This window comes from Mytilus trossulus, chromosome 1, assembly GCF_036588685.1.
Source record: "Mytilus trossulus isolate FHL-02 chromosome 1, PNRI_Mtr1.1.1.hap1, whole genome shotgun sequence".
NCBI lineage: Eukaryota > Metazoa > Mollusca > Bivalvia > Mytilida > Mytilidae > Mytilus > Mytilus trossulus.
In genome coordinates this window covers 6,351,883-6,379,650 of record NC_086373.1, presented here as the reverse complement: position 1 = coordinate 6,379,650, position 27,768 = coordinate 6,351,883, and the positions used below count along the sequence as shown (strand labels likewise).

At 31.9% G+C, this 27,768-nt stretch overlaps 1 protein-coding gene across 1 annotated transcript in view; it reads right to left on the bottom strand.

Annotated features, from left to right (window-relative positions):
* The window catches only part of LOC134699112 (glycosyltransferase 25 family member-like), a 57,732-nt gene extending 30,349 nt beyond the window's left edge, over positions 1 to 27,383 (bottom strand). Inside the window, exon 1 of the mRNA XM_063560804.1 lies at positions 27,260 to 27,383. Coding sequence (XP_063416874.1) covers positions 27,260 to 27,383 — 124 coding nt within the window. The remainder of the gene's footprint in view (positions 1 to 27,259) is intronic.
* Between the last annotated feature and the right edge of the window lie 385 nt (positions 27,384 to 27,768).

Sequence of the window (27,768 nt, the reverse complement as noted above, 5' to 3'; positions counted from 1 at the left end):
AATATATAACAGATTGAAATAAGAAAAGAGTCCCAATATTGATAATTGACTAATGATACAGAATTTCAAGATGATTTATTTAACTATTTAAAAACGTTATGAATTTGCCAATGATTGAATTAGATTCTTTGACAATTAAATAGAATAGAAACTAAGACTGACATGCCAATATTGCAGCCTTTTACATTTTTTTTTTTGTTTTTTAATGTACTTTTTTAGTAAGAAGAAGATAATCAAATTCATAGTTTAACAAACTCATTCGCCAAGCGTGCCATTTTTCGTCAGAAGAATCATCAGCGGCACCTAAATCAAAATAGTGAGAATGCTATATCAAAACAGTGAAAAGCAAAACAAGATGTGTCGATGATTTATAGCAACAGTTAATTGCTGATGGTTATATGTCAAATACGACTGAGGCTATCATTGCCTGGTTGTAGAAAACAATACTTTTTTTTTAAATTATTCACCTGTTTGAAGGCTGATTGTTTAGAGAAATTTAACGTATCGGTGAAAAAGTAGTTGCTTACATTGTACGTTATTAAATCACAGCTCCTTCTTCCTTTTTTACCTTTTTAGGTTTACTAGTTCCTGATACTGCTGGCAATCTTGAAGAATACATATCATCATTACCTTATCATATTTAATGATATGTTGACATTTCTGAGCGATATATATACAGGGCTAAAAAAGGTCATCAAAGGTACCAGGATTATACCTTGTGCACATTAAATCGAGCCATGATGACAGCAATCCTCATTCCGGCATCAACCATTTCAATATATTTCTGACTGTCATTTTCGGAGAGGCATGGATGACGTCCCATGCAATTTTGTCAAAGATGTTTGTGTTTTTCTAACCAATGATGTGTTTCTGAACGTTAGTGAAAAAGAAATTTTTAATATCGTTTCAAAAGTACAGGTACAGAAGGTAAAACATCAATTACACATGCAAAGCTGAAATGGCGCGAAATCAATCAGCAGGAAAAAAGTACGACTGTTTTAAATTACAGGAAAAACTAAGGATTATATCTGTAAATGATGTTTAAATATTTTTTTCCAGAAACAACAAAAAAGAATTAATAAAAAAAAGTGTTGCTAAACTTTTTTGGCTCAGTATTAAGATTAGCAGTAAGATTGTATCCAGGCATTCTGGTGCACGGGTAGGTTTAAATCCTAAGGCTCTTGAGTTCAATTCCGAGCATAGACAACGGATTTGTCTGCATTATTTTTGTTAATCTTTTTCCAAGTTTTGTCGTGGATTTAGCGTTCTCACTAAAATATTACAGAACAAAGGAAAGCCTACAGAGCAAAATCATTATTGAGCTGCTCTAAGATCAGGTTATGTCTCTTTGATACATTCCCCGTTTACATTCTCATTTTAAACTTGAGTTTTGAGTAATCTTTGGTATTTTTGGCCTCTTTTCGACTTGTTCTATTTGAGGGATAAAGTTGAGGAATTAAGTCCAACACATCATATTGTTAAAGTATTTAGTACAAACGAAACTCGTTGCATATCAAAACTGAGAAACATTGATGCTTGGAACCATTTAGGACAATTACACATTTATCATGTAGACCTTAATTGGAAAAAGTAATTATCTTAATGGTGGTTTTTGGTTATGTCATAATGAATAGATAAGCTCTCATTTGTCTTAGAAAACATTTCTATAAATCGGATTTTTATACAAATTTGTTATATCGGGTATTTGAAACATTTAAGAAGACAAAAACAATCAATCCAAGGATTAACAAAGACACACAAAACCAAAGGACATTTACATCAACAGTAATAAAAAATAAATAAGAAACAACTCGAACTCCACTAAAAACCGGAAGTGAAATCATGTGCTCTTCAAAGGTAAGCATTTTCTGCACCGTATACCGCACCCGTCGTGTTATTTCATTGTACAGTTCGGTAATAAAGGAAGGTTATTATGACTGAGGAAGAATATCAGATATGATTCCTAAAACACTTTTGTCATAATGGCAAATCAGGTCATGATGGCGACCGTAAAATTTCTTGAGTGTTGACCTTCATTTGATTGATTAGTAGCCCTGTCTTATCAGCTTTTGAAAAAGTAGCATTCCTCGTTCAACAAAATCAACGTACCTTTGAGCTAAACAGCTACTTTTGCAAAGGTACTATTTCTGTACTTAAAATCTGTAGTACTGGAAGTTTACTTGTAGTATTTATTACTATTCCTTAACTTTAACATTGTTGTAATATTTAGTACTTGTTTTTCCCGTACTTGATTTGTACTCAAAATATGTGTACAAAAAGATACCAACAATGATCCCAGTATTCCATGTTTGAACATCATAACTTCATGAGATTTGAAAAAGACAAACGTTCAAAACACTAACAATGTTATCTGGCAACCAAAAATCTGTAGTATTAAAATTTTAAGTACAAATCAAGTACTGCAAAATACAGGCATAAAATATTAAAATAATTTATAAGTAACACAATAGTACTGAATATCAAACGTATACTTGAGGTACATAAATAGTACATAAATAGTTCCTATGCAAAAGTAGTTGTGTAGCCCTAGAGTGACGTATTAATTGAGATACATATATTCCATATTGCTGGTGCCGGTGGGATGTTGCTACACAGAAATAGAAAGTTTACTATAGGAAAATTAAAATTATCACATTTGTCATAAAATTTGGTATGTAACCTACCATCAGTAGTGATTTCGAGAAAAATGTCTAAATACGAAGCAGATTTAACTGTGTCGGCGGTATCTTTAATTTCAAGTTCACTTGGATATTAAATGTAAGTGATCACTGAATCATAGAATTGTAAGACTGGACCTACACATCTGGCCTAGATTATATAAACTTAACTTATGCTAGTGCATGTTCACATGAACATTTATCTCACCTCCCATACGTTTCTAAGCATATGATTGGTTAAAAGCGTTCGCGGAGATACCGTGTATATTTAATATTATGTAAGCAGGGAGGCGGCGCTCTCACCTCATATGGAATTTACTGACCGTATTAGGTCATTAGCAAACTATTTTACGAATAATACATGACTTTGATTGATTTTGAAATGCAAAATACGATTTACTTTCCACACAGGTTTGTCCATATCTGAATTGATTTTCATTTGCATAAGGTCGATTTTATATCCGACGCAGCTATTATTAACTGATATGGTCAGTTTCACAAGCTTTTGAAAACGACAGACTGGTATATTTATATAACTTAACAACAATGCAGTGCATAAAACAACGATACTGGTAAATGGTTTGAAAACACACTCACAACCTATCTTGCAATTATCATAATGATTATTACAAATTAATAAAGTAGATAAAAATATTAAATCAACAAAAACATTAATACAATATTGCATAAGTGATGCAATATTTTTTGGATGAATAAAAACATTCGAATCCTTTGAAATGAGTTAAACTCTATCTAATATGGTTTAAGACACCATGTTTCGTTGTTTATTTCAGGCTTTGAAACACATAAATTACGCTAAATATATGAGTCAATTTTTGGCTCACAACTTACATTCTCTAATTTATGCTCTAAAATATAATCTACACTGTTTTTTCAGTATGACAAATGGCTACCTTTGCTGACCTTTCACACTTTCTTAATATTTATTATGTATATTGTTCTTTTTTAAACATAGTCGTCGTCTTTGCAGTCGAACTGTTTGTTTATAGTTATCAATGTCGAACCTTTTTTCTTTTCCTTTGCTTGACAAATATTTGATACACTTTATCAGCTACATGCAGACTAAATATAGCAGGATATTCTATCACATAACAATTAGCAATACCACTTACAAATAAAAGGATAACATAAAGAGAATTAAAGTAGTAAACGGTATTATCGGTATTAAAAAGTACAACACAAGTCAAGATGTCCAAGGTAAAATCAAATATGAGGAGTTAATAAATGTCACAAAAAATCAAACATTATCAACCAAAAGAACAAGTGTCAAACAACTGTTGTATTGCTGACTTAGTACAATCATTTGTAGTTGCATAGTTGAATAGCTAGATAAACCTTATAAAATATTACAGTTGTTTACCACTCGTTCATTGGATTTTATTAGCTTTTATGTATTTCCCCATTTTGAATGTATCTAGGGGTTTGGTAAATTGTTTATATTCTTTCATTACTGGTACTATAAAAAAAAGTGAAATTAATTATTATATTATTAAATATAGCATTGCCTTTAATCTTACGAAGTGGTATATGTTATGTACAACATAAGTTAGAAAAAACACATCTTTTTTTCATTGCACAGCATATTTTTGTGCTGTCTTTCAATGCAGGAAAAGGACAAAGATTGATATTAAAAAAAAAAACCAAACGCAAAATCAGTGTCTGAAATAATCTAATGAAGGACAACAATTGCCGATTTTAGAAAAGCTTTTATATTTTCAAAGAAATAAATTGTTTAATGTTACGATTGACAGGCATGGAGATTAAATGATATAAATCTTGTTTTTGACAGTTGAATGCCAATACATTTAAAGATAAAGGAAAACATGATTATTTTACTACAATATACAGTTCTTAACCTTCTATTTCAGTACATTGAGAATTGTCATTCGCAGATTTGATATATTATCCTTGACAATTATTAATTTATAGATTGAAATCTGTAAATTACGTTACAGGGATAATGAAACAGAAGATAACTAGACAGGTCCGTGTTCACACAATGCATCGGAAGTTGATAGCACATTTTAGTACATACAAGTTCTTGTATGTATTTTGATGAATTACTCAATATAAAATAATGAATATGTATGATGTTACGGCTAACATTTGATCGCGCATCTATTATAGTATCCAGGTTTTTCGCGATGTCAATTCATGAGTTCATAGACCTAATGAATGTATGATACGGGAAATATGTACGGGATGGGTTTCTTTTCGACGTTCGTTTCCGATTATTTTGAATTTTGTCCGACACATTTGCTTTTTGTGCATTATTTGTGTCTGTTTGTTTTAAATAATCTACTTACCCAAAACCAAAAGTCAAATGTGTGATTTATAACCGAGTGGTACAAACAATATTCATTCGAATATGGAATGGCAAATCATGTATTTCACTTCAAAAAACAAACAAGTAAATTTTGCTTTATAAACCATGTATCCTCAAAGCATAAGTATAACCTTTTTTTCAAAGATAGTAAAGTATTATAACACATTCCCAATTTTCCTTTCTCAATTTTATTGTAGGATTACATGCCTGTCAGTTAGTGTATTGGTGTAGTGTACTAAACAAAATGACAATGATACATAGATTAACAAAGGACTACTAGCAGTTACTGACATGCCAGCTCCAGACCTCAATTTAACTAATTATGCAACAAAGTACATGCATATGAAATGTTAAAGTTACACTACATAAAAAATAACTAACATGTTTATTCATTTGCATGCGTCTAAAGCGTAATTAGGGGTTATTATTCACAATGAACGCTCAATGTCAAGCATTTGAAAGTCAATTGTATGTTAGACATATCTTTCAAATACGTTATACGAAATAATTAAACATTAAATAAACAAATTACATGCAGCAGCTAGTTAACCTATATATATAAAGCAGAATTGCTTTCTTACAAATAAATTAGTATATTCAAATGTACTAGTTGATATAGCCTTGATGTCGGATTTTTCTAAATTGTTTTGTCTGTTTCGAAAAAAATCAACTGCTAAAATAGATTAATGACTTGAAACAATTGGCGATTTCAGAAAAGCTTTTACATTTCCAAAGAAATAGTTTTCATTAAATAACATCATGTAACGATTGATAGACTAATATCATTTTCGTTTCTGACGGTTGTACGCTAATACATTTAAAAAAGGGATAAAGTTACGTAATATATAGTTCTTGACCTTCTATTTTACTACTTTGTAGTTATCAATTTTAAAATTGAAATTATTAAATACAACAAAGAGATTAATTTTTAATCCTGTGGTAAAATACGACTAGACCGGTAAGAGCTCTGTGCAATACTGATGTTCATATAATGCAAATCCAGATCTGAATGCTTTCTTGTAATATCTCTCATAAAGTGTATGAAATTTGCATTGACCGATATGAAAATATTTCACATTGTCAAACATAAAGCTTTATAACAACCACACTCGCTGACCATTTCACTTGAACATTTTCTGACAATTTTCGTATATTGTATTTACTATGAAAATTAAGACAACAGTAGTATACCGCTGTTCGAAATTCATAAATCGATGGACAACAAACAAATTTGGGTTCTAAACAAAAAATGAGGGAAACGTATCAAATATAAGAGTACTACGACACAACAGAAACACAACCCCGGAATGTAACACACATAGAAACGAACTATAATGTAACGATGGCCATTTTCCTGACTTGGTTCAGGGCGCTTTATGAATAAATGGTGGGTTGAACCTGGTTTTGTGGCATGCCCGTTTTAATGTTTAAGATTTTCCCGCTTTAATGGCAACAAGTCATCCTTGTATTATTCATTATAAATTTTATCAAATCTTTCATGTAGAAAATACAAATGTGTTTTATTTAAGTCTAAGAAAACAGTTGCGAATAGAACATGAAGATGTACGACAAATTCTAGACTTTTATTATCATTTGTATAAGGCACAATGACGATAAAAAGCAACATTTTAACAGAATATCATAAATACAGTTTTCGAGATGTATAAGAAATACATCTGGCAAATGTTGTCTTTGGTAGAAATGTAAAGAAAGAAAAAGAAAATATAGCTTTGTTTCGTAACGAGTATAATTCATTTCATTGAATTATGTAAGGATTCATTTAATTAGTATTAAGTTAGTTTTATGTTGGATATAGTTAAGTATAATTTACTCTTGCAACTTTCGTCACAGTAACCAAATATTGAATCTACAAGGCTTTTGCGTTCATCGGTCAAGAACGCTTATATAAAAACTCCAAACAAAATTATAATTTCATATCACCATTTTCTTGATTGATGGAACTCAATCCAATTTTTATTAACAGTACGAGCTAGTAAAATGTGCATCGGCTTAATATGCTTAAATAACGACAATGACTTGTATTGTTACATGCATTATGTCACTTACCGAAACCATTATTAAGATACTTAGACATCAATAATAGCGCTGCAAATACAGACCATTATTTCCGACAATGCAGTTTTAAGTCCTCACAAGGGACCAGTTGTCTATCATTGGAAATAAATATGTCATTAATATGGAGAGAATCCTTGAAAATGAAATGTACGGAACATGATTTTATTGCAACTTGTCTCTACAGTGCCCATGCGGCCAAGACTATAACTTTGAGCATTTTTCTTTTCAAAAAGCATTTTTGAATTTATCAAAACCAAAACTATAAAACTAATGAAAAAAAGTAACTGTTGATACACAGATTAAATAGTTACGGACGTTGTATCCCCGGATGATACGGCAGTTTTACGGACCTTCAGGACAACGGATGGCAAACGTCCATTTTGCCATCTGTATAAACCCGTAACATGTCCATACTATATACTATTTTTCTTCTATTTCAATGAATTTCAATTAAAAGTGACATAGTATGAATCTCAAATATCAAATAAACATTCTTTATAAATTTGTGTAATTATGTCACGCTTATTGCAAATATACTTATGATACATATACAATACTGTAGACGTGTTTCATCCTGCTATGTTCCTTTTCAACCAAGCTTTATGTAAAAATATATATACTGTTTTGTCTTTAGACACTGGTTTGTTATATTTGACGTAAATGCGTACAACTACAAGATTGCATACATAGTTGCATACCATGATGGCATTGAAGTAAAACATTCCATGTAACGTTTTTTTTGTATTGTCCATTTTTTTTATATATATTTTGCATGGCTCGGTACTTATACATCCCATCATTAAGTGTTTTTCTTATATAGTTTACTCTTTTGTTTGCATATCTATTTGTTTTTAAACCGATTTAAATAATATATATCAAATCTGAAATATGAAAAATAAAGGAATCACTTTTAAAATGTATATGTCCGAACCGTTTTCTGAACTGTTAGTTAATTCGTAAATATGTCAGTTTTGTTCCAAACTTTGGCGTATCCGTTCTGTGAATGCTTTACTCTTTTCAGAAAATATTGCTACATGTATGTCTCTGTCATTTAAGATGACTTATGATCTGTAGGAGTGAAAATCTTTCGACAAGGTGAAATTTTGCTACAACGATTATTTAGTTGGAGAAACGTCTGTAGGTTTGGTAAGGAGTATAATTCTCCCTGAACGACGAACGTGACAACTGAACAAAATTGTTATATTGTATATTATGATGTCAACAATTAGCATTCCAACTTATTGTGTCTGGTTGTAAAGTCAGCTTAGAAAAGATTTGACACTTCACTAAAAGTAAAACGAGCCAAAATATATTATTATATATATATGAGTATAAGATATTAGAGTTTGTTTTTTTTACAATGTAATGTGTGTTAAATGTCCATTATTTGCACATATTACAATATCATCAACGTAAAAGCCAAACGCTATAGAATCTTTGAACGCATGATCTAGCTTTCGAGAAATTAAAAGTTTTACTTGTTAAAACAAAATCATATTTATGTTCTGTTTAATAAACTATACTGTAAAAGAGGGACGAAAGATACCAAAGGGACAGTCAAACTCCTAAATCTAAAACAAACTAACAACGCCATGGCTAAAAATGAAAAAGACAAACAGACAAGCAATAGTACACATGATACAACATAGAAAAGTAAAGAATAAACAACACGAACTCCATTCTTTCGACAGTTATATTAAGTGAACCATAGCTTTTTCGAACAATTTACTCTGATCAATTGCAAAAAAAGAAACACAAGAGCCATTCAGACTCATTAGTCAGTAAGGAATGAAAAGTATTAAAAGCAAACAACAGTTTGCAAAATAAAACAAAGCAAACTAAAGTCTGAGCGACATGAACCCTCCCTAAAACCGGGAGTGAATTCAGGTGCATATCAGAAATGAAAGCCGATCCTGCTCCACACATGTAATAGGAATGTCAAACTTGTGACATTGCACAATTGCACACAAAATATAATTTCGAGAAAACATAATATCTAAAAAATATGTTATTCGGACTTGAACTGAATTTTAATGGGCGTATTGTTATGCGTTTACTTTTTTACATTGGCTAGAGGTATAGGGGAGGGTTGAGATCTCATAAACATGTTTAACCTCGCCGCAATTTTGCGCCTGTCCCAAGTCAGGAGCTTCTGGCCTTTCTTAGTCTTGCATGATTTTTAATTTTAGTTTCTTGTGTATAATTCGAAGTTTAGTATGACGTCCATTAACACTGTACTAGTATATATATTTTAAGGAGCCAGCCGACGGACCCCTACGGGTGCGGGAATTCTCGCTACACTGAAGACCCATTGGTGGTCTTCGGCTGTTGTCTGCTCTATGGTCGGGTTGTTTTCGCTTTGACACATTCATCATTTCCTTTCTCAAATTTATATTTCACTATATTAAATTGTTATAAAAGTTGTATATAGATATAAATGAGACAACTTCCCATCAGAATCACAATTTGTTATGGCCTTTTTTGGATTCGAGCGTCACTGATGATTCTGAGCGTGCGTCTGGCGTAAAAACAAAATGTAATCATGGTATTTATGATGAGTTTATTTACAACCACTTGGTCGATGCCACTACTGATGTGTTTTTAATTCCATGAGGGTATCACCAGCTGAGCAGCAGCTCGTCTAATCACAAGGACAAGAAAACATGAACATATTACGCAGATACTTGGCGATTTTCATTGGTAATCCGTCCAATACAGACCACAATTCAAAATACTTTCTTATGTGTACGGCGCTTTGAATGGCATTGGTCCTGCTTACATTCGGGAACTAGTCAATTTGTACGTACCAAACCGATATCTGCGTTCAAGCTTAACTAAACTACTTACCGATCTAAAAGTGCGGTTGAAGACGTACGTTGAAAGACAATTCAATTGGGTAGCGGCATCTCATTGGAATAATCTCCCAAACAGTTTAAGACAATGCAAGTATTTAGAGTGTTTTAAATCAATTCTATGCTGACATGAATTGTCATTGTAAGGTCATATTTAACTGTTTACAATAGTTATCAAAGGTACCAGGATTATGATTTAATACGGTAGACGCGCGTTTCGTCTACATAAGACTCATTAGCGACGCTCAGATCAAAATAGTTATTAAGCCAAACAAGTACAAAGTTGGAGAGAATTGAGGAACACACTTTTAATTTTTTAAATACTGCGGCTTTTCTACCTCAGGAATAGATTACCTTAGCTGTATTTTGCTAAACGTTTAGGAATGTTGGTCCTTAATGCTCTTCAAATTCATACTTTATTCAGCCTTTTTAACATTTTTAGATTCGAGCGTCACTGAGTGTTTCGTAAACGAAAAGCGCGTCTAACGTACATACAACATTTTATCCTAGCATCTATGATGAGTTTATTGTAAATAATTTTCATAATTATGTAAAAGAATTACACAAAATGTAGCTAGTAAAATCCGCATCGGCTGTATATGCTTAAATAACGAATATCACTTGCATTGTTACATGTTTTATGTATCAGAGAAATATACCAAGTCCAATAATATGATATTGAGACATCGATAATAGCGCTGACAACACAGACCATTACTTTCCACAATGCAGATTAAAGTCCCCACAAGGGACCATTTGTCTACCAATAGAAATAAATATGTCATTAATATGCAGAGATTGTTTAGAGGTTATTTTATGGAACATAATTTTATTGTTACTTGCCTGCCTACAATGACCTACAAATAAAACCTATGTATGGTCAATATTACATGTGTAAGATTTTCCATTTCGTATAATCGTTTAAAAATAACGAAACTATCAACATATAAATAAAGATAAATAAATATAGGAAGATGTGGTGTGAGTGACAATGAGACAACGCTCCATCCAAAAAACAATTAAAAAAAGTAAACCATTATAGCTGTTAAAAGTATTGTTCGAAAATATGTATAACCCAGACGCATCCTGTATGTGCCTGCCCGCAGTAAGCATCTTGTTATGTAGTGGCTGTCTTTTATTGCTTTCTTTAATATCTTTTTTAAATTATTCATTTTTGTAGTGTCTTACAATTTTTGTTGTTTTTATAGATGACACCGTGATATGCGATTTGTTTATAATTGCTGATACTTTCATCAACATTATTGGTCTGTTAATGTTATCAAACAAATTTTCCGATACCTTTTTGGGTATCTTCAAGCCCTAGATGGTTTTGAAAAATAAATTTAATCTTCATGTAAATTGCTGTTGAAAAGTTTTGGAAATCATTTTGAAGTGTGAGGATTTTATGTCCCTCAGGTATATAACACTTCAGATTTGGCTTTTTCATATTTTTGTATTATTTGTTTTCAACACTTTTATCATGGCCTCGGAAACTTCTTTAAAAATTGTACCTATCGAAATATCCATCTTTGAAAATTGGAACCGTTAATGTATATTTAAATGGGTTATTGGTAACAGAGAGTATCAGTAGTTTCATAGTTAAAACATCTGTGCTAGCATGAAATGTAAATGATGAAGACATTTTCGGAAAATTAATTATTCGTGAATTAATATTAAAAATAACACCTAGTCATAGAGAACTTACCAAAATAAAGGTTGGGGTTTTTTTTGGGGGGGAGGGGGGGTATGTTCAACTTGTTAGATATTGCAATTATCCAATTGATCTAGTTCACCACAGTTGAGAAGGTTTTTATTACTTTGTAGATAGTAAATAGTAAGCATTTTTTCTAAACAAAGTTATAAATTCGTAAGTTAATATCTGACTTTGTCACATTGTTTTGTATATCTGAACATTATAATCGACTGAAGAAGAAGTAATTACTTAAATGGACGACAATAGAATGTTCTCACTTTTTCTAGGAAATTTAATTTATTATAACGTGTTTAAACTCACAACTAAGGATATAAAACGCTAGACTTCCTGTTTCTTCAAGTTCATACAAAACTAGGAAAGTTATTCTCGGCTATCAATTTTGTTTGTTTTTCCTTTTTGTTGATAAGTGTTCTTGTTTTCCATAGAAATGTATTTCATTATAAATTGTTCAACTCATAACCACAGTATTGACATGCTACTCTTTATGTTTCTTCAAATGCCGTAAGTATCATAGGTTATGGAAAATATGTTATGATTCAGTACTTGACCAACAATTTTATTTGGTATATTTTTTTTAAGTGTCTATTATACATTTTGTTTGCTAACACATACGACATATTCCAAATAAGAATTTGAATTCAGATGTTCCAAAATTAACACCACACTTATAAGATTTCAGATATCCAAGTGCATTGTCACTTTTAATGCATGGGAATAACATTCTGCCTACTGAAAAAAGTTATATAAAAACATTAACGTTTGGTGGTAGAAAAAACTTTGACCGTGACAAAATTACCAACATTCGTTATATGATCCATGTTTAAGCATTTTGAATTGATTTGATCAACAAATGTTCGATTGCTACATTCTTATCGACAATAAAACAACAACTACCTCGAATTCGCCGTTTTAATGTTTTATTTTATCCTAATTTGAATCGAAAAGGTAACATAATAACGTCTAGTTTGTATTTTTTTATTTGTATGACGTCACGTTTAGCCATAACGTCTTTGCTACATTATTATTCATGAAGTTTTGCAAAATTTCTTTGTTTGACAAATTTATACATTTTGTTCAAGCTCTAACGTAATATACCAAAAAAATCAAAAACAGAAGGACAGTCAAACTCATAGATCGAAAATAATCTGTCATGGCTTAAAAAACGACAAACAGACAAATAATAGTACCCAAGACACAACATATAAAACTAAAGACTAAGCAACACGAATCCAACTAAACACTGTGGGTGATCTTATGTGCTCTGGAAAGGTAAGCAGAAATTGCTCCACATGTTTTATCCGTCGTGATGCTTATGCTATTACAAATCCGGTAAATAGTCTTACTCGGAAGGTCACATTCGTGAATCTAATTTCAAGTTGTTTATCCGTGTCAATCTGTGAACTATCATGTAAAGTTTTGCACTGCAAAATATGGAAATTGTTTTCTGTCTGTTGTTTTTAATTTCCAATGTCCCCTTTACCCTTTTTAATAGTAAATTGAAATATTTGAAGTTAAGATAAAGTCGGTTTTTTAATAAGAATTCGACCTGTCATTTTCGAGTTAGATAAGAGATAAATATATTTGCACTAACTATACAAACAACTGTTCTTTTGAATAAACATTTATTTTTAGATACATATATATGAGACCACCTTACAAATATATATCGGACTTCATAGAAATATTGATGCTACGGGTGCAGGGAAATATTATACAAATATTAAGATTTATATGCGATAGTATTACTATACAAATCCTTGGCGATACTAAAAAAAATCAACACACAAAAGGTTTTTTTTTATTTATTTTGTACAAAAAAGGAAAATATCTTGGAACAACATGTGTCAGTTTTGGTCCTATTTTCAGAGTAAATGTAGTCAATACAAGGTCAATAGCAATGTGTTTCGTTATGTAAGTTTTTCAGGTATATTTTGTTGGTATAGATATAATTGTATGCTTACCATAATTACCCTACAATTATATAAGGAGACAGAATATCGCCAAGTAGATTACAAATAATTGGAATATTCAAAATGTTGCAAATCTGAAATCCGTGAAATTTGTGAAAGAAAAAATAAAGACAGGCTACTAAATTTTGAAAATACTTATGCCCGCGTCACACTGTCTCGATTTTTATATACGATGGACACCCGAATGCGAAAATTGTAAGTTCGTACGAAGTTGGTCCCGATCTCGTTAAAATACCAGAAATTGACCGAAGCAAGAACGATGAATAAAGAAGTCTATACGATGGCGCCGAAATTATATACCATAGAAAAAGATGGACATACGAAGGTTAACCGAAAACGTGTATTTAAGCTTCATATCTCAGCCGAAGCCTTCACGATGGATCACGAAGGTTACACGATGGATTATGATGATGGCGCGATGGCAATACGATGTCTAATAGACGTCGTGTACCGCTTACGATGCATTTAAATTATATGTCGATTTGTTGTCTAATTCATATATAACCTAGTTTATTATCTTCTCATCAACTACACGTAAGTTGCGTGTAGACAAAGTCGTGATGGACACTCTAAAACCAAAATGCTCAAAACTTGGTATGGTGTTACTCGTTAAGAATATCTTAAGCGCTATTGACTTTAAAGTTCAAATGTCAAGGTCACAGTGGCAGTTGTAATACAAGGCAATATCACCTTTGTGGACACTCTGAAACCAATATGCTTCAAAAGATTTTAACCACATTTGGTATATTGTATCTCCTTGTAAAGATCTGTCATTTTTTACGTTCAAAGCCGAAGGTCAAGGTCATGCAGATGTGTTGATGTACGAGGCGCGTTTATGATTTTTATTATGTTACTTGATATGAAAAATTGACAAAAAATAATATTTGACATGTAAAAGTAAATCCTGAGCCTGTAAAAGCTGCTCCTCTTTTTCCATTTGAATTAAAAGAAACAACGCTTTCGCCTTTCTTGATCTCATAGAATCATATGATATGAGCTCCATGTTTTGTGAACGTCTTTCTTAACTGTCGTATTAGACTGACCAGTTCATATCGCGCATGGCACTTTAAATGTATTTTAGCCCGAAAATAAACATACATTTTGCTGGATTTATTGCCGTCGTAGTTCCATCTTTTCGTCTTCGTACTTTTATTCGATGGCAACACGACGGGATTACGAGGTATTCACGTAGTCGTGTTGCAATCGTAAGACCTTCGAGAAGCTTCGTGATTCATTCGTGTAGACATCGTAATATCAAAACTGCCCGATGCAAACGATGGAAACACGAATGCAATACGATGTTCAAAGATGCATTCACGGTGACATTACGATGGTGAGGATTATGATACGAACTCAATACGAACCCTCAACATCGGACGCACCTTCGGGGATTTTTTAACATGTTAAAAAATTTAGAACTCTTCCCGAAGTTGTCCCCGAAGGCTAGAAAAAATGGCTGATGGTTCTACGATGGTTAAAGATGGCACTACGAATAGCCCGATATGGAAACGATCAGTCCCGATTTTGAAAAATTCCATAATCGTGTTGTTATCGGCGTAAAATTCGGGGCAGTGTGACGCGGGCATTAACATTGAACGGTATAACCTTAAATACGAACATTCTGATTGAGTACGAAACCGTTGAAAAGAAACTGCCTAAAGGTTAATGGATAATTGATCATTTATTTTTACATATACTTATGGCTTCTCACAAAATCCAATTCTGATTAATAATAATTATAGAATAATATCATAACGTAAGATGCTTCTGCCTCTGGTTACTGTCTAGACCAGCACTCAGTGGTTCTAGGTGCTAAACGATTGATGTCCAACCGAAATATAAGTTATTGTTTTCGTTCCATATGATGTTCATTTTTTGATGATAAAGTGGAACATTTCAAAAGACCATTGACATCAAAGTAAATAAAACACATTGGAACTATATTACAAAACAACGAGTGTACAAAGATATAGCCATCAGCATGTTAGGTCATTAAACTCAAAAGAACAAAACTTAAGCTGATCAATGTTTGAAGAAATACAGAATAGGTATATTACAAAATTATAAACATTTTTGACAGTTCATATTTTCTCTATCTATTTTTCATATAGATAAAACAGTCAATTACATTTCACTGCTTTATGTTTAGTGTTGATTTGCGACATTCAACTCACACAAATTAAAGAATTACCTGAATAATCGTTCAGCCTGATTTCGGTCGACATTATTTTCAGAAGAAAAAAGATTACGCAAATAACGCACCCTAAGCGATAACAATTTATCACATGGTTTATTGATATATTCATAAAAGCGCCACAATAAAGTGTTTATTCCATGTCATTATGTTGAAACGTGTAGTGATCTGCTTTTACATTACACAGAGATAATAAACGAACAATACATTTGTCAATTTGTTTACTTGTATAAAAGATAATAAAGAACAAGTCTTTTTTTATATATTGAATAATAATGTAAAGCAAAAGATTTCAAAATAGCAAAATTATCAATGATATATAATAAACCCTCATGTTGTGCATTATAAGGCTCAACCCATAGAGAGTCTTTGTATTTATCAATAAAGTAGACTTCTGATTGTTAATATAATAATTAAATAACAAGTTACAAAATGTTCGCAACATATACTAAAGAACGTTTTACCCACAATATGACAATCAAAAAAAGCTTCATCATGTTGTTATAACGATTTGAAGTGCTTAAACTCTTTCTGATATATTTGATTGTACTCTGTCAACTGACGACTAAGAAAGAATCAAGACAGAGATAAATCTAAAGGATATTTTGAAATCTGTGACACATTCTCATCGTTACTGTAAATTCTATCGCACTGGGACCGAATAAGTTCTAGAACAATGACAGATAGAAAATGAATGTTTAGGCACTTTGTAATAGAATGAACTATAACATCTCTTCTTGAAGTCATTTTCAAGTTTGCCTTCACAAGCTCCATAATGATCTATAAATGTACAGAAAATTATGAAGCTTGTGAAGGCAAATTTGAAAATGACGTTAAGAATGGATATTATAGTTCATTATAGTACCAAGTGCCCAAACATTCATTTACAAGCTTTCATTTTTCACTACTTATTCGGTCCCAGTGCGATAGAATTTACAATTTAAGACAATGTAATGTAATAGTTCAGATGTTAAGTATGCGTAAAAAAAAGTCGAACATAGACAATACACGAAAAATGAAGTAAATAGAAAATTGTCGTTAAAGGTAAAAGTGTCGACAATTAATTTACTGGTCATGAAATGAAACAACTTAATTAATAGTTATTGTTGGTCACATAATTATCAAATTAAGAAAAACTGCTACAACATGTATGGATATTAAGGTTGTACTGCAAGGTTAAATACTTTAGTTCATCCGTAAAAAAAAGGGAGATCATGTTATTGCAATCGAGACAAATAATAAAGGCAACAGTACATGTAGTAGACATCTAAAGTCATATATCGATTGATGGAAAACCATTCTGGGTTACAAACTACAACCGAGCGAAACACAACAACTTTAATAGGAAAACAACGAAACAACAGAAACACTGAAGTGTAATAATGAACAAACGACAATGTAACATAGATCTGAATTATTGCAAATTTAGTTATGACTAAATAAGGTTGACCTTATGTGTTAAAGTGTCATGTAAGTCCTAATCGCATCAATGTAAATATATATTTATGAAGTGGAACTTATGAAACCAAATAGTAAGCAACTTTAGAAAAGCACAACAATAATGTTTGTTGAAGGAATTAGATACCACGGCATTCATGACATGATTTTGATTTTCAATTGACGTTGCAAGGAGTGAGTTATCTTTTATAAAATAAAAAAAGAGAGATGAAAGCGACCAAAAGGACTTTAAAACTCATAAGTCGATAACCAACTGATAACGTTAATATTCTTGGAAACAAATGTATAAACAACCAAACGATAAGCAGCATAATAGAAAATTGAAAAATAAAAAACTCAAATCAACCAAAAACTTTGGTTGACTTCATTGTTATTAGATCCTGCTTCACAAGTTATAGCGGTCGTGTTACTTTTATATACAACGTTTTAAGCTATATCAAGATTTAGTGATAAAGAATCGTGCAAAAATATTCATAAACCTGAAAAAAAGTGCAAAAAAATGGCCGTAAGTAATCTACTATTTCCATTCTCAATTTTACTACTTATGGTTAAATTTCTTATTCCGTACAAATTCCCAAAATATCATAAACCATATTCTTGTTTTTCACGTGTCATAACAGACGGAATTCCAGTAACATCATTGTTTTCTGACCCTTTTTGAACATACATACTTCGAATTTTATGTCATTGTATGCATATCTTTGCGAACGTCATAGAATTTGCATAACTTTTTATGAGACTTTGAGTTTAGAAACGTAAAAAAGGATTCCTTGTTGGTCATTGTTAATAAATCAAATACCTAGCATATTGGTCAGTACAACAGTACTAATGGCATAACTACTAACTTGGAATAAGAAATTAAAGACAGCACTTAATTTTGAAAACAAGACTGAAAACTAATGTTTTAGTCAGGGAAAAGATACATGGGATTAAATTCATCAATTAAAACTGTATAGCTGGTACACTGTCATATTACACATAGTAGGTGTAGCTACATGTAGATATGAAACTAGGTTAAATTTACCATCTTCTTTGGAAAATGCCTTTATCGGTAATTCGTATATTTTCCCTTTGATCTTACTGCCTAATATTTTCGAGTATCAACGTACTGGCTGTATCACTGAAAATATTAGGAATACATTGTGTGACGTCATAACATTGTGTGACGTCATAATTACAGGTATTTAATTAATCAATAGGTAGTTGAGTTTTTGATACTGACTATATCATGAAGAATATCTTAACTCGCCCTAACGGGCCTGTCTAAATATTCCACATGATATACATTTGTAGTCAGTATCAAAAACTCAACTACCTATTTTCTATATGTACCAACTCATAAATATTGCGGGTTTTTTTCACTTGTTACGTTTGGTTTTGTCCGTTTTCATAGACCTCCTCTTTTTGACTTCGTTTTGAAGTTATGTAATTTTTTATACGTTTTTTTTATCATTGTTATATAAATGTGTTTGCTAATGCATACTTATTTATGAGTATCTTTAGAATGACATGTCCAAGGCTAACGGTTAAAAATATAAAATAAATATAGGTCAAACATGTTAGAAAAAAGATATCGTCCTTTAAGATCTTGATTGATGCAGAAAAGCAGATTCTTTTCTAGATATTGTTCGGTTAACATATTCAAGGCCTGTGTTAAATGAGTTGTCGCTGTTACCTTATTTCAGACCAAATTATTCTATTGGGAATAGAGATAGAAATGCCAATTGCAGTTATTTAGTCTGGAATCTAATGAAGTATTGGCTAACCACATTTTTATTTGCTTCAACGCATTCAGCAAGACACATTCATTCTATTCATGCAAATAAGTTTATTAAATAAAGATTAAAGTCTGCATTCGTTGATTCCTGTTAAAATATATAAAACTGAATGATACAATCAAGATAATAGGATTTACATACATGTATATATATTTGTCTGGAAAATAAATGCAACGCACAATTACATTTTACCTCAATTACTTGACCTTTCAGAATTCTTTTTAATCGGTAAATGGCAATTGGAAGGCGTTGGCAATTTAAGATCTTTGATTTTCTATCGAAAGCGTAATTACATTATCCGTTATTTCTATATTTGTTGCATTACTTTTATAACTAACAGTTTCTTTTTTTACAAATCCAAGTATTTATTTGTTATCATTGCTGGGTGTCTACAAACATATTCAAAGCTGTAAGGTATGTATGTCTGCCAAGAACCAGGACACTTTATGCTAGTTAAAAACCTGCAATCATAGACACCATGAATACCATTTTGAATATGCACCAGACTCGCTGTTCGTCCACAAAAGACTCATCATGCACTGACGCTAAAAAAAAAAGATTGATAAGGCCAAATAAAGTACCAAGCTAAAGAGCAGTATGTCCAACTGTCAAAGGATATAAGAAGATGTGGTATGAGTGCCACTAAGACATCACTACATCCTAGTAGCAATTTGTAAAAGTTATAGGTCAAAGAAAGGTCATCAACACGGAGCCTTAGCTCATATCGAACAGCAATATAAGTGTATCATTTTATATTTATCAAACAAGAAGGTTTGATATGGTTGCCAAAGAGACAAATATTCACAAGAGTTCGCTTTAATTCACAAGAATCAAAATCTATACCGTTGAACACAATAAAATATCATTCAATAAAAGTGTTAAATTTATCACAATTTAAAATTAGTAATTTATAGAATCAATAAGTTAACTGGGTCGTATATAAGTATACGGGCTCATAAAAATAACATTAACGTTAAGATAAGAATGTGCTTTTCCGTTTGTAATATGTCCTATTCATTTACACTTTCAAATCAAATCTTTGTATTTTCAAAAACATTGGTAAACATTTAAGAAATTTGTGGTTACGAGATAAATGACTTAATAATTTACAAGTAATACATAGATTACGTTTAAAACGTTACTACAAACACGGGCATATAGACGTTTAAACGTATAGAAATGTATAGACGTAGCTAATTTCCTTTCGAACAGCGGTATACTACTGTTGTTTAATTTATGTAGTTGTGATAGATAACAACCGTAGGATTGTGTTAAAATGACTGAAAAGTTACATCAGGTTAAATGTGTTTTGAAAACTTTATGAATCTCAGCGCATAGACCTGAATGTAGAAGAATCTATAATTCATTCTTTGGCTAAACTTCTATGTGTTATTTGTGTCATAACAACGTTTAAACCACAAAATTTGGCAGCTTTGTAGGCCTGTATGAACATAAACCACTTTGCAATGTTTTTTTCCTCCTCATGCACCCTTTTATTTATTTTAAAATCTCAAAATTTGTAATTTTTAAATATCCACAGATCCTTTATCAAATTTCAGTCGTTAACAAAAAAAAATATAAAATGATGAAAGACCTGACGCCACTGTTTCTAGTCTATTTCAGATGTAGGATTAAGTTTTAGTCTAGTTTTCGTCGTCAATGCTCTAATACTTTGTACTTGTTTGGATTTATAAATATTTTGATATGAGCGTCACTGATGAGTCTTATGTAGACGAAACGCACGTCTGGCGTACAAAATTGTAATCATGGTACCTTTAATAACCAATTTCAAAACTCAACCGTTAAACATTCAGTCCTTAACGATATTGTGATTCCATAGTAGTATTTGAATATGGCCTTAGGAGCTGATCTAAAAGTTGACAATCCTCAGTCTGAAGTTAAAAGAGTACTATTATTTACACTGACGTATACAAAAAACTTTAATTTCAAATGTGACTTTTGTCTTGATTTCACTTTTTAACAGATTCACATTTTGCAATGACGGGATATTTTACAGCTGACTATGCAGTATGTGATTTGATCACTGACAAATCTTTCAGAACAAAAAGGTTAGTAAATTCAGTTGGTTTTCCCGTTTGAATGGTTTTACACTTGTAATTTGTTGAGGCCCTTTATAGCTTGTTGTAAGGGGTAAGCCAATGCTCTCGGTTGAAGACTGTAACTTGACCTATAATGGTTTACTTTAATAAATTGTGACTTGGATGGAGAGTTGTCTGATTGGTACTTATATCACATCTTCTTACATCTACATGTTGCATTGTCGTTGTTTTTGTTCATTTCATTGTTTCTGTTGTTTCGTTGTTTTGCTTTTATTTTTGATGTGTTTCCCTCGGTTAAGTTTGTAACCCGAATTTGTTTTCGTCTCAATCAATTTATAATTTACTCCTTGGTTTAGATTGTTATTGTCTTTCGAACAGCGCTTTAGTAATTGTCTTTATATTACATCATATATATATATATAAAAAAACTTTAAAAAGATTTTATCAGAGCAATGTTATGAAATCTCTTAATGTGCACTGTTACGATTAAATTTTAGTTAAGTGCATAGCATTCATATTTGTGAACAGCTACACGCGTAGCCATTATATGTCATCGTAACATTCATCTGACCATTCCTAAATGATACATAACAGTAATAACATTGAGGTCATACTACTGTAAGATATGGTCGTTGTATAAAAAAGACTTTAACTTCATCAGAAAAGACATATGGTAATTTTTCTTTCATATTACAGCGACGGCTGTAGATATTTATTGTCCTTAAGGGCTTAAATATAAACCAAATGTTTGTTAATAATTGAAACGAACTGAATTCCCTTGAAATGTTGTAACATCATATGCAAATGGACATTATTGATGGGAATTTGTTCTTTGACCGTACTGTATTTGTTTTACATTGATAATCTTATTTATTGTTGTATGTCACAATTACCTAGGGATTTACAATTTTATCTGTTTGGATAAGGAGAAATAATGCGAAAATCATGATTTGTGTCTGAAAACGTCACATTCAATTCTTAAGTCCACTGCAATTTACATAATCAGTTATTATACAGCCAGTGCAATATGCTTAGTGGAGCTTGTATAGAATAGCCTTCTATTTAAACACATGATAACATAGCAGGTGTTGCTAGAAAAACCATCCAAAAGCCAAAAAAAGTTTTCGTTACTGTAAGAATAGTACAAAAGAAAAAAAACATCATAGAAAACAGGGGAAAAGTAAGACATTTAAATGTCATCATACAAAGTTAAAATATAAATTGATATTTTAAAAACATGTCAAGCTTTTAACCAATGGGACGATTTAACCCTTAAGTTAACCCCCGATAGACAAATACTTTGGTAGAAATCAGACAATCTTAACACTGAACTGCACCATAAAATATGTATTGAAGTAAATTCCTTAAAAGCATATCTTTACAAATTGTGCAACTTCATAAAAAAAATATATACATTAGACCGTTGTTTGCCCCATTTGAATGGTTTTACACTAGTACCTTCGGGCCCTTTATAGATTATTGTCATGTATATCTTTTGTATAGTCATTTTATATAATTTAGTGTTTGAAAAAGTATATATCATATAAAAGGGATATTCTGGTACCGAACAGAAAACCCTGGCCGTTTTTTGCACATATGCTGTTCAACTTTGTACTTGTTTCGGCTTTCAAACTTTTGTACCTGGGAGTCACTAGTCAGTCTTGTGTGGACAACATGCTCTTCTGGTGTATTACAATTTTAAAACTTGTTGCCTTTTGTTAGCTATTTTTCGTGTGTTTCTTTGTCAATTGTGTTCTCCAGTTATCTATATTGTAGTCCTGTAATGTTTTGTTGTCATTTAAATGTTATATTTTACATGGCCATTAAAGAGGGATGTTTGGCATGCCCCAAAACCAGGTTCAACCCACTATTTTTCCTTTAAAAATGCCCTGTACCAAGTCAGGATTATGGCCATTGGTATATAACATTTCGTTTCTGTGTTTTACATTTTAACATTTCGTTTCTGTGTTTTACATTTTAACATTTCGTTTCTGTGTTTTACATTTTAACGTTGTGATTCCTTTGTGTCGTTTGTTTTCTCTTATTTTTTTAGTGTGAATTCACATTACTATAAAACGTGACACGGTACTTATCTATCCCAAATTCATGTCTTGGATTTGATGTTATACTTGTTATTCTGAAAGGACTTTGTCTAATGCTTAGTCCGTTTCTGTGTGTGTTACATTTTAATGTTGTGGCATTGTTCTCCTTTTAAATTTCATGCGTTTCCCTCAGTTTTAGTTTATTACCCCGATTTTGTTTTTTGTCCATGGATTTATAAGTTTTAAACAGCAGTATACTACTGTTGCTTTTATTGTTTGGTGTGAACCAATTCTCCTTGTTGAAGGCCGTCGTTGACCTATATTGGTTTACTTTGATAAAAATTGTTATTTGGATGAGTTGTCTCATTGGCACTCACACCACATCTTCCCATATCTACCTATTGAAATTTTTAACAATGTAAAACAATAAAACTATGAACACATATTTATAAATTCCACAATGTATTTTATTTCAGGTTAATAAATTCACTTGTACTTGTTTAAAGTTCGTTTGAATGTGGATACATGCCATTACCTATCAAAGCTTTATATTTAACTTTGGTTCACTTTCGTTTTTTTTTTGTCTTTTATTATTTGTGTAAAAGCGGAACATGTTCCGTTTATCTTTTATATCAAATCAGAATTTCATTAAGTCAAATGTTTAATGATTTTCGAATTAACATGCAAATTCAGAATATCAAAAACAGTAATGTTTATATAAAAAGGAAGATGTGGTATAATTGCCAAAAGAGACAACTCGCCACAAGTGACCAAATGAAACAGAAATCAACACTATATGGTGCCATAATGTATATATTAAAAAGAAGAATTGATGTGATTGCCAGTGAGACAATTCGGAAAAGAAACCAAATGAAACAGAAGTAAACAAAATTAAAAACCAATTGTTCAGAGAACAATTGAAGGTCTTTCCATTGAAAACAATGTGTTTTAATATGAAAGTTGTAAAATTAAGTTTAAAATGTCATTTCAATCGTCAACTGATAGGTTATTGTACGCTGATTCCAGAAATATATGGTTTCCATACAATTTTTTTTTTAATAAGGGAGATAATTTGTTACTTCCGGTTTGAAAAATGTTACTTCCGATAATATTTGAATATTTAATTGACACTGATTCCAAAATGATCTGGTTCTATATACTTTTTTATTAATAAAGTACAAAAAAAGCTACTTCCGGCTTACACAAGGTCACTTCCGGTTGTTTTTTTCAAGGTTAAATGGTTTGATACCTTTTGCCAAAAGTCTCATGGCTATATCATGTATACATATGAGCTGAAAGCAAAGGTCAAAAACTAGAACGTCATATTAATCTATGACCTTGAGATCAATTTCAAGGTCATAAACCAAGGACCTCAAATCAAAAGACCATAGGTCTTAATAATATTAGGTTAATCAGTTATATCACCATACGCGTATTTTTAAATACAAGAGGGGAGAAAACTCACTTTTACGTTTAACGTACCCTTGCAATCAAAATTTATGTGTTACGACATGTCGAAACTAACAATTTATAAAAAATAATATGTCGATATCTTATACGGTTTCTGGAAATTAGTGGAAATAAGCCAAATTCAAAAATTAGAATATGACCTTGACCTTTGACCTTGACCTAATTTTTATATTTTTTGACCAAGGATCTCAATTCAAAAGATCCTTGGTCTCTAGTACTTATGGTTTACAAGATAGAAATGCATATCACTTATATCAAATGCATAAGGGGAAATAACTCTCATATGGAGCGTTCATATCACTTTGGTCAAAATAGGACAAATCATGCGAAGGATATAACGAGCAATTTTGTAAAATAAATTTGTCATAATATTTTACGGTTGCGAAGGAGTTGCGCTAACAAGGAAAACAGTGTTTGGGGAGATAACTCCTACAAAGAAAAGTATTCGTTTACGCAGGGTAAATTTCAAAAGCGCATAAACTGTTCGATATCATATACCAAATATCTAAGCGACATATTGCGAAATAAATGTTTATCGCAAGAAGAAAATTAGGCGGAAGAAAAAAAAAAAAAAAAAAAATAATCAGAAGAAAAACAATAGGTCTTTCCACAGAAAAGTGGAAAGACCTAATAATAATTTACCATAGGTCACCGTACGGCATTCAAATGAGTGAACCCAATGTAATGCTTTTTCACTGACAATTAACAATACTGTTCAACCTCCTACGATACAACATTTTTAACTTTTTTATCCATTTGAATATATAACAGATTGAACAAAGAAAAGAGTCCTTATATCGATACTTGACTTATGATACAGAATTTCAAGATGATTTATTGTACTCAAATTACCTAGTTAAAAACGTTATGGATTTGCCAATGATTGAATTTCATTCTTTGGCAATTAAATAAAATAGAAACTAAGACTGATATGACATTATTGACAATATTGTTGGGTTTTTTGTTTTTTTTAATGTACTTTTTTAGTAAGTAGAAGCTTATCAAATTCATAGTTTAACAATCTGATTCGCCAAACGTGCCATTTTTACATCCGAAGAATCTGATTCGCCAAACGTGCCATTTTTACATCAGAAGAATCATCAGCGGCACCTAAATCAAAATAGTGAGAATGCTATATCAAAATTAAAGTTAGAAGCAGTGAAAAGCAAAACAAGATGTGTCGACTTATAGCCACAGTTAATTACTGATGGTTATATCTCAAATACGACTGAGGCTATCATTGCCTAGAAAACAATACTTTTTTTAAATTATTCACGTGTTTGAAGGCTGATTCTTACAGGCATTTTACGTATCGGGGGGAAAGTTGTTGCGTAAGTTATTAATTCAACTCCTTCTTCCTTTTTTACCTTTTTAGGTGTACTAGTTCCTGATACTGCTGGCAATCTTGAAGAATACATATCATCATTACCTTGTCATATGTGATAATGTGTTGACATTTCAGCACGGTATATATACAGGGCTTAGTTATATGCAAATAAAGAAGCCGTATATTTACCCTTGCTACGACATGTGGAGTCTTAGCAAACGGTTATAAGTATTGAATGAGTGTTTAATAATTATTAACTTATCAATCATCGTATGAAAAGTATATCTTTGACTTTGTTGTGAAAGATAACCCCTAACGACAATATTTGGAAAACTTAATAAGATTTGAGGATTGTTCAAAAACGTATAAACCAATAATAAATCAGTGATTATTTGTTTATTACATAAATTACTTTTACTGTTGTTTGTCTTGAGAAGACATCTTAGCTGAACTGATGAATTAATTTATAAATATATATAAGTAAAATCACAAAAATTATGAGCTCCGAGGAAAGTGACTAATACCACAGTCCCACTAGGCCACGATCGCACTACGATCTGTGAAAAAATGCAAATTTTGATGATTGTAGTACGATCGTGTAGATCGCCGTAAGGTCGTATCACGGTCGTGGTGAGGTCTTCAAGATCGTGATGATCGTGGCCAACTTTGAACATGTTCAAAACAATCGTGATGTAGTCGTTGCGAAATCAGGTCGTAGAAGAAGCGTAGTGAGAGCGCACGAAGATCGTAGTTAGATCGCAAAGGTCACTATGCCATCGTAGCAAGAGCGTAATTCTTTTCAGAGAGACTACGCTACTATATCACAGCGACAATATTACGACCTCACTACGACCATCACGTTCCAACCGCGACTCAACTACGCTTCCACTACGACTATAACACGCTGTTCACGGCCATAGTAAGATTCTAGCACACTCTTGTCGTCCTCATCGCGCTCTTCTTACGATCAGACCACGTTCATACTATGACCATCATTCGCATTGTCATTTTCACATAAAATATATTAAATCTCTCCAGGTTTTTTTGTCTGTATCTATATCTGATTAGGACTTCTTTCCATTATCTTTAACGACACCAACGTGTTTCTCGTTTTTATATTGATTAGACTGTTAGTTTTCCCGTTTGAATGGTTTTACACTAGTACTTTTTGGGGTCCTTTATGGCTTGATGTTCGGTTTGGGCCAATGCTGCGTGTTGAAGGCCGTACCTTGGTCTATAATGGCTCTTATACATTGTTACTTGCATGGAGAGTTATCGCATTGGCACTCATACCACATCTTCCTATATATATTGTCACATCTGTGTCATCTCTGCTATAGTTCACTAAAATATCGTCATTTGAGCTGTATGGAACAGCAAAAGGTTGTAATTTAGGTTGGAGTGGTCGGTCAGGCATTTCTGTTTGATCAGGATTCGTTACTATCAGAGCTCCCTCTGCCTCTACGTCAATCCTTGCAACCACACCAACGTGTTCTTGGTGGCATAACTGTATTGTTTCCGAGAAATCTACGTTGTAATCAGAAATAGAAGGAATGGAACTGTATTGATATGGAACACAATGTTGACGTTATTGCTGAGAACGTAGTAAGATCGCGGTATGAACGTAGTATAATCGTGGTAAGAACGTGCTATAATCCAAGTAAATGCGTGGTAAGATCGTTTTGCAATCGGATAACTCGTAGTAGGATAGTAGTGAGAACGTGATGAGCGTAGAAAGATCGTGATAGGCGTAGTGAGTTCGCAGAATAAGCGCGGTTAAAACGTGATAAAATCGTAGCGGC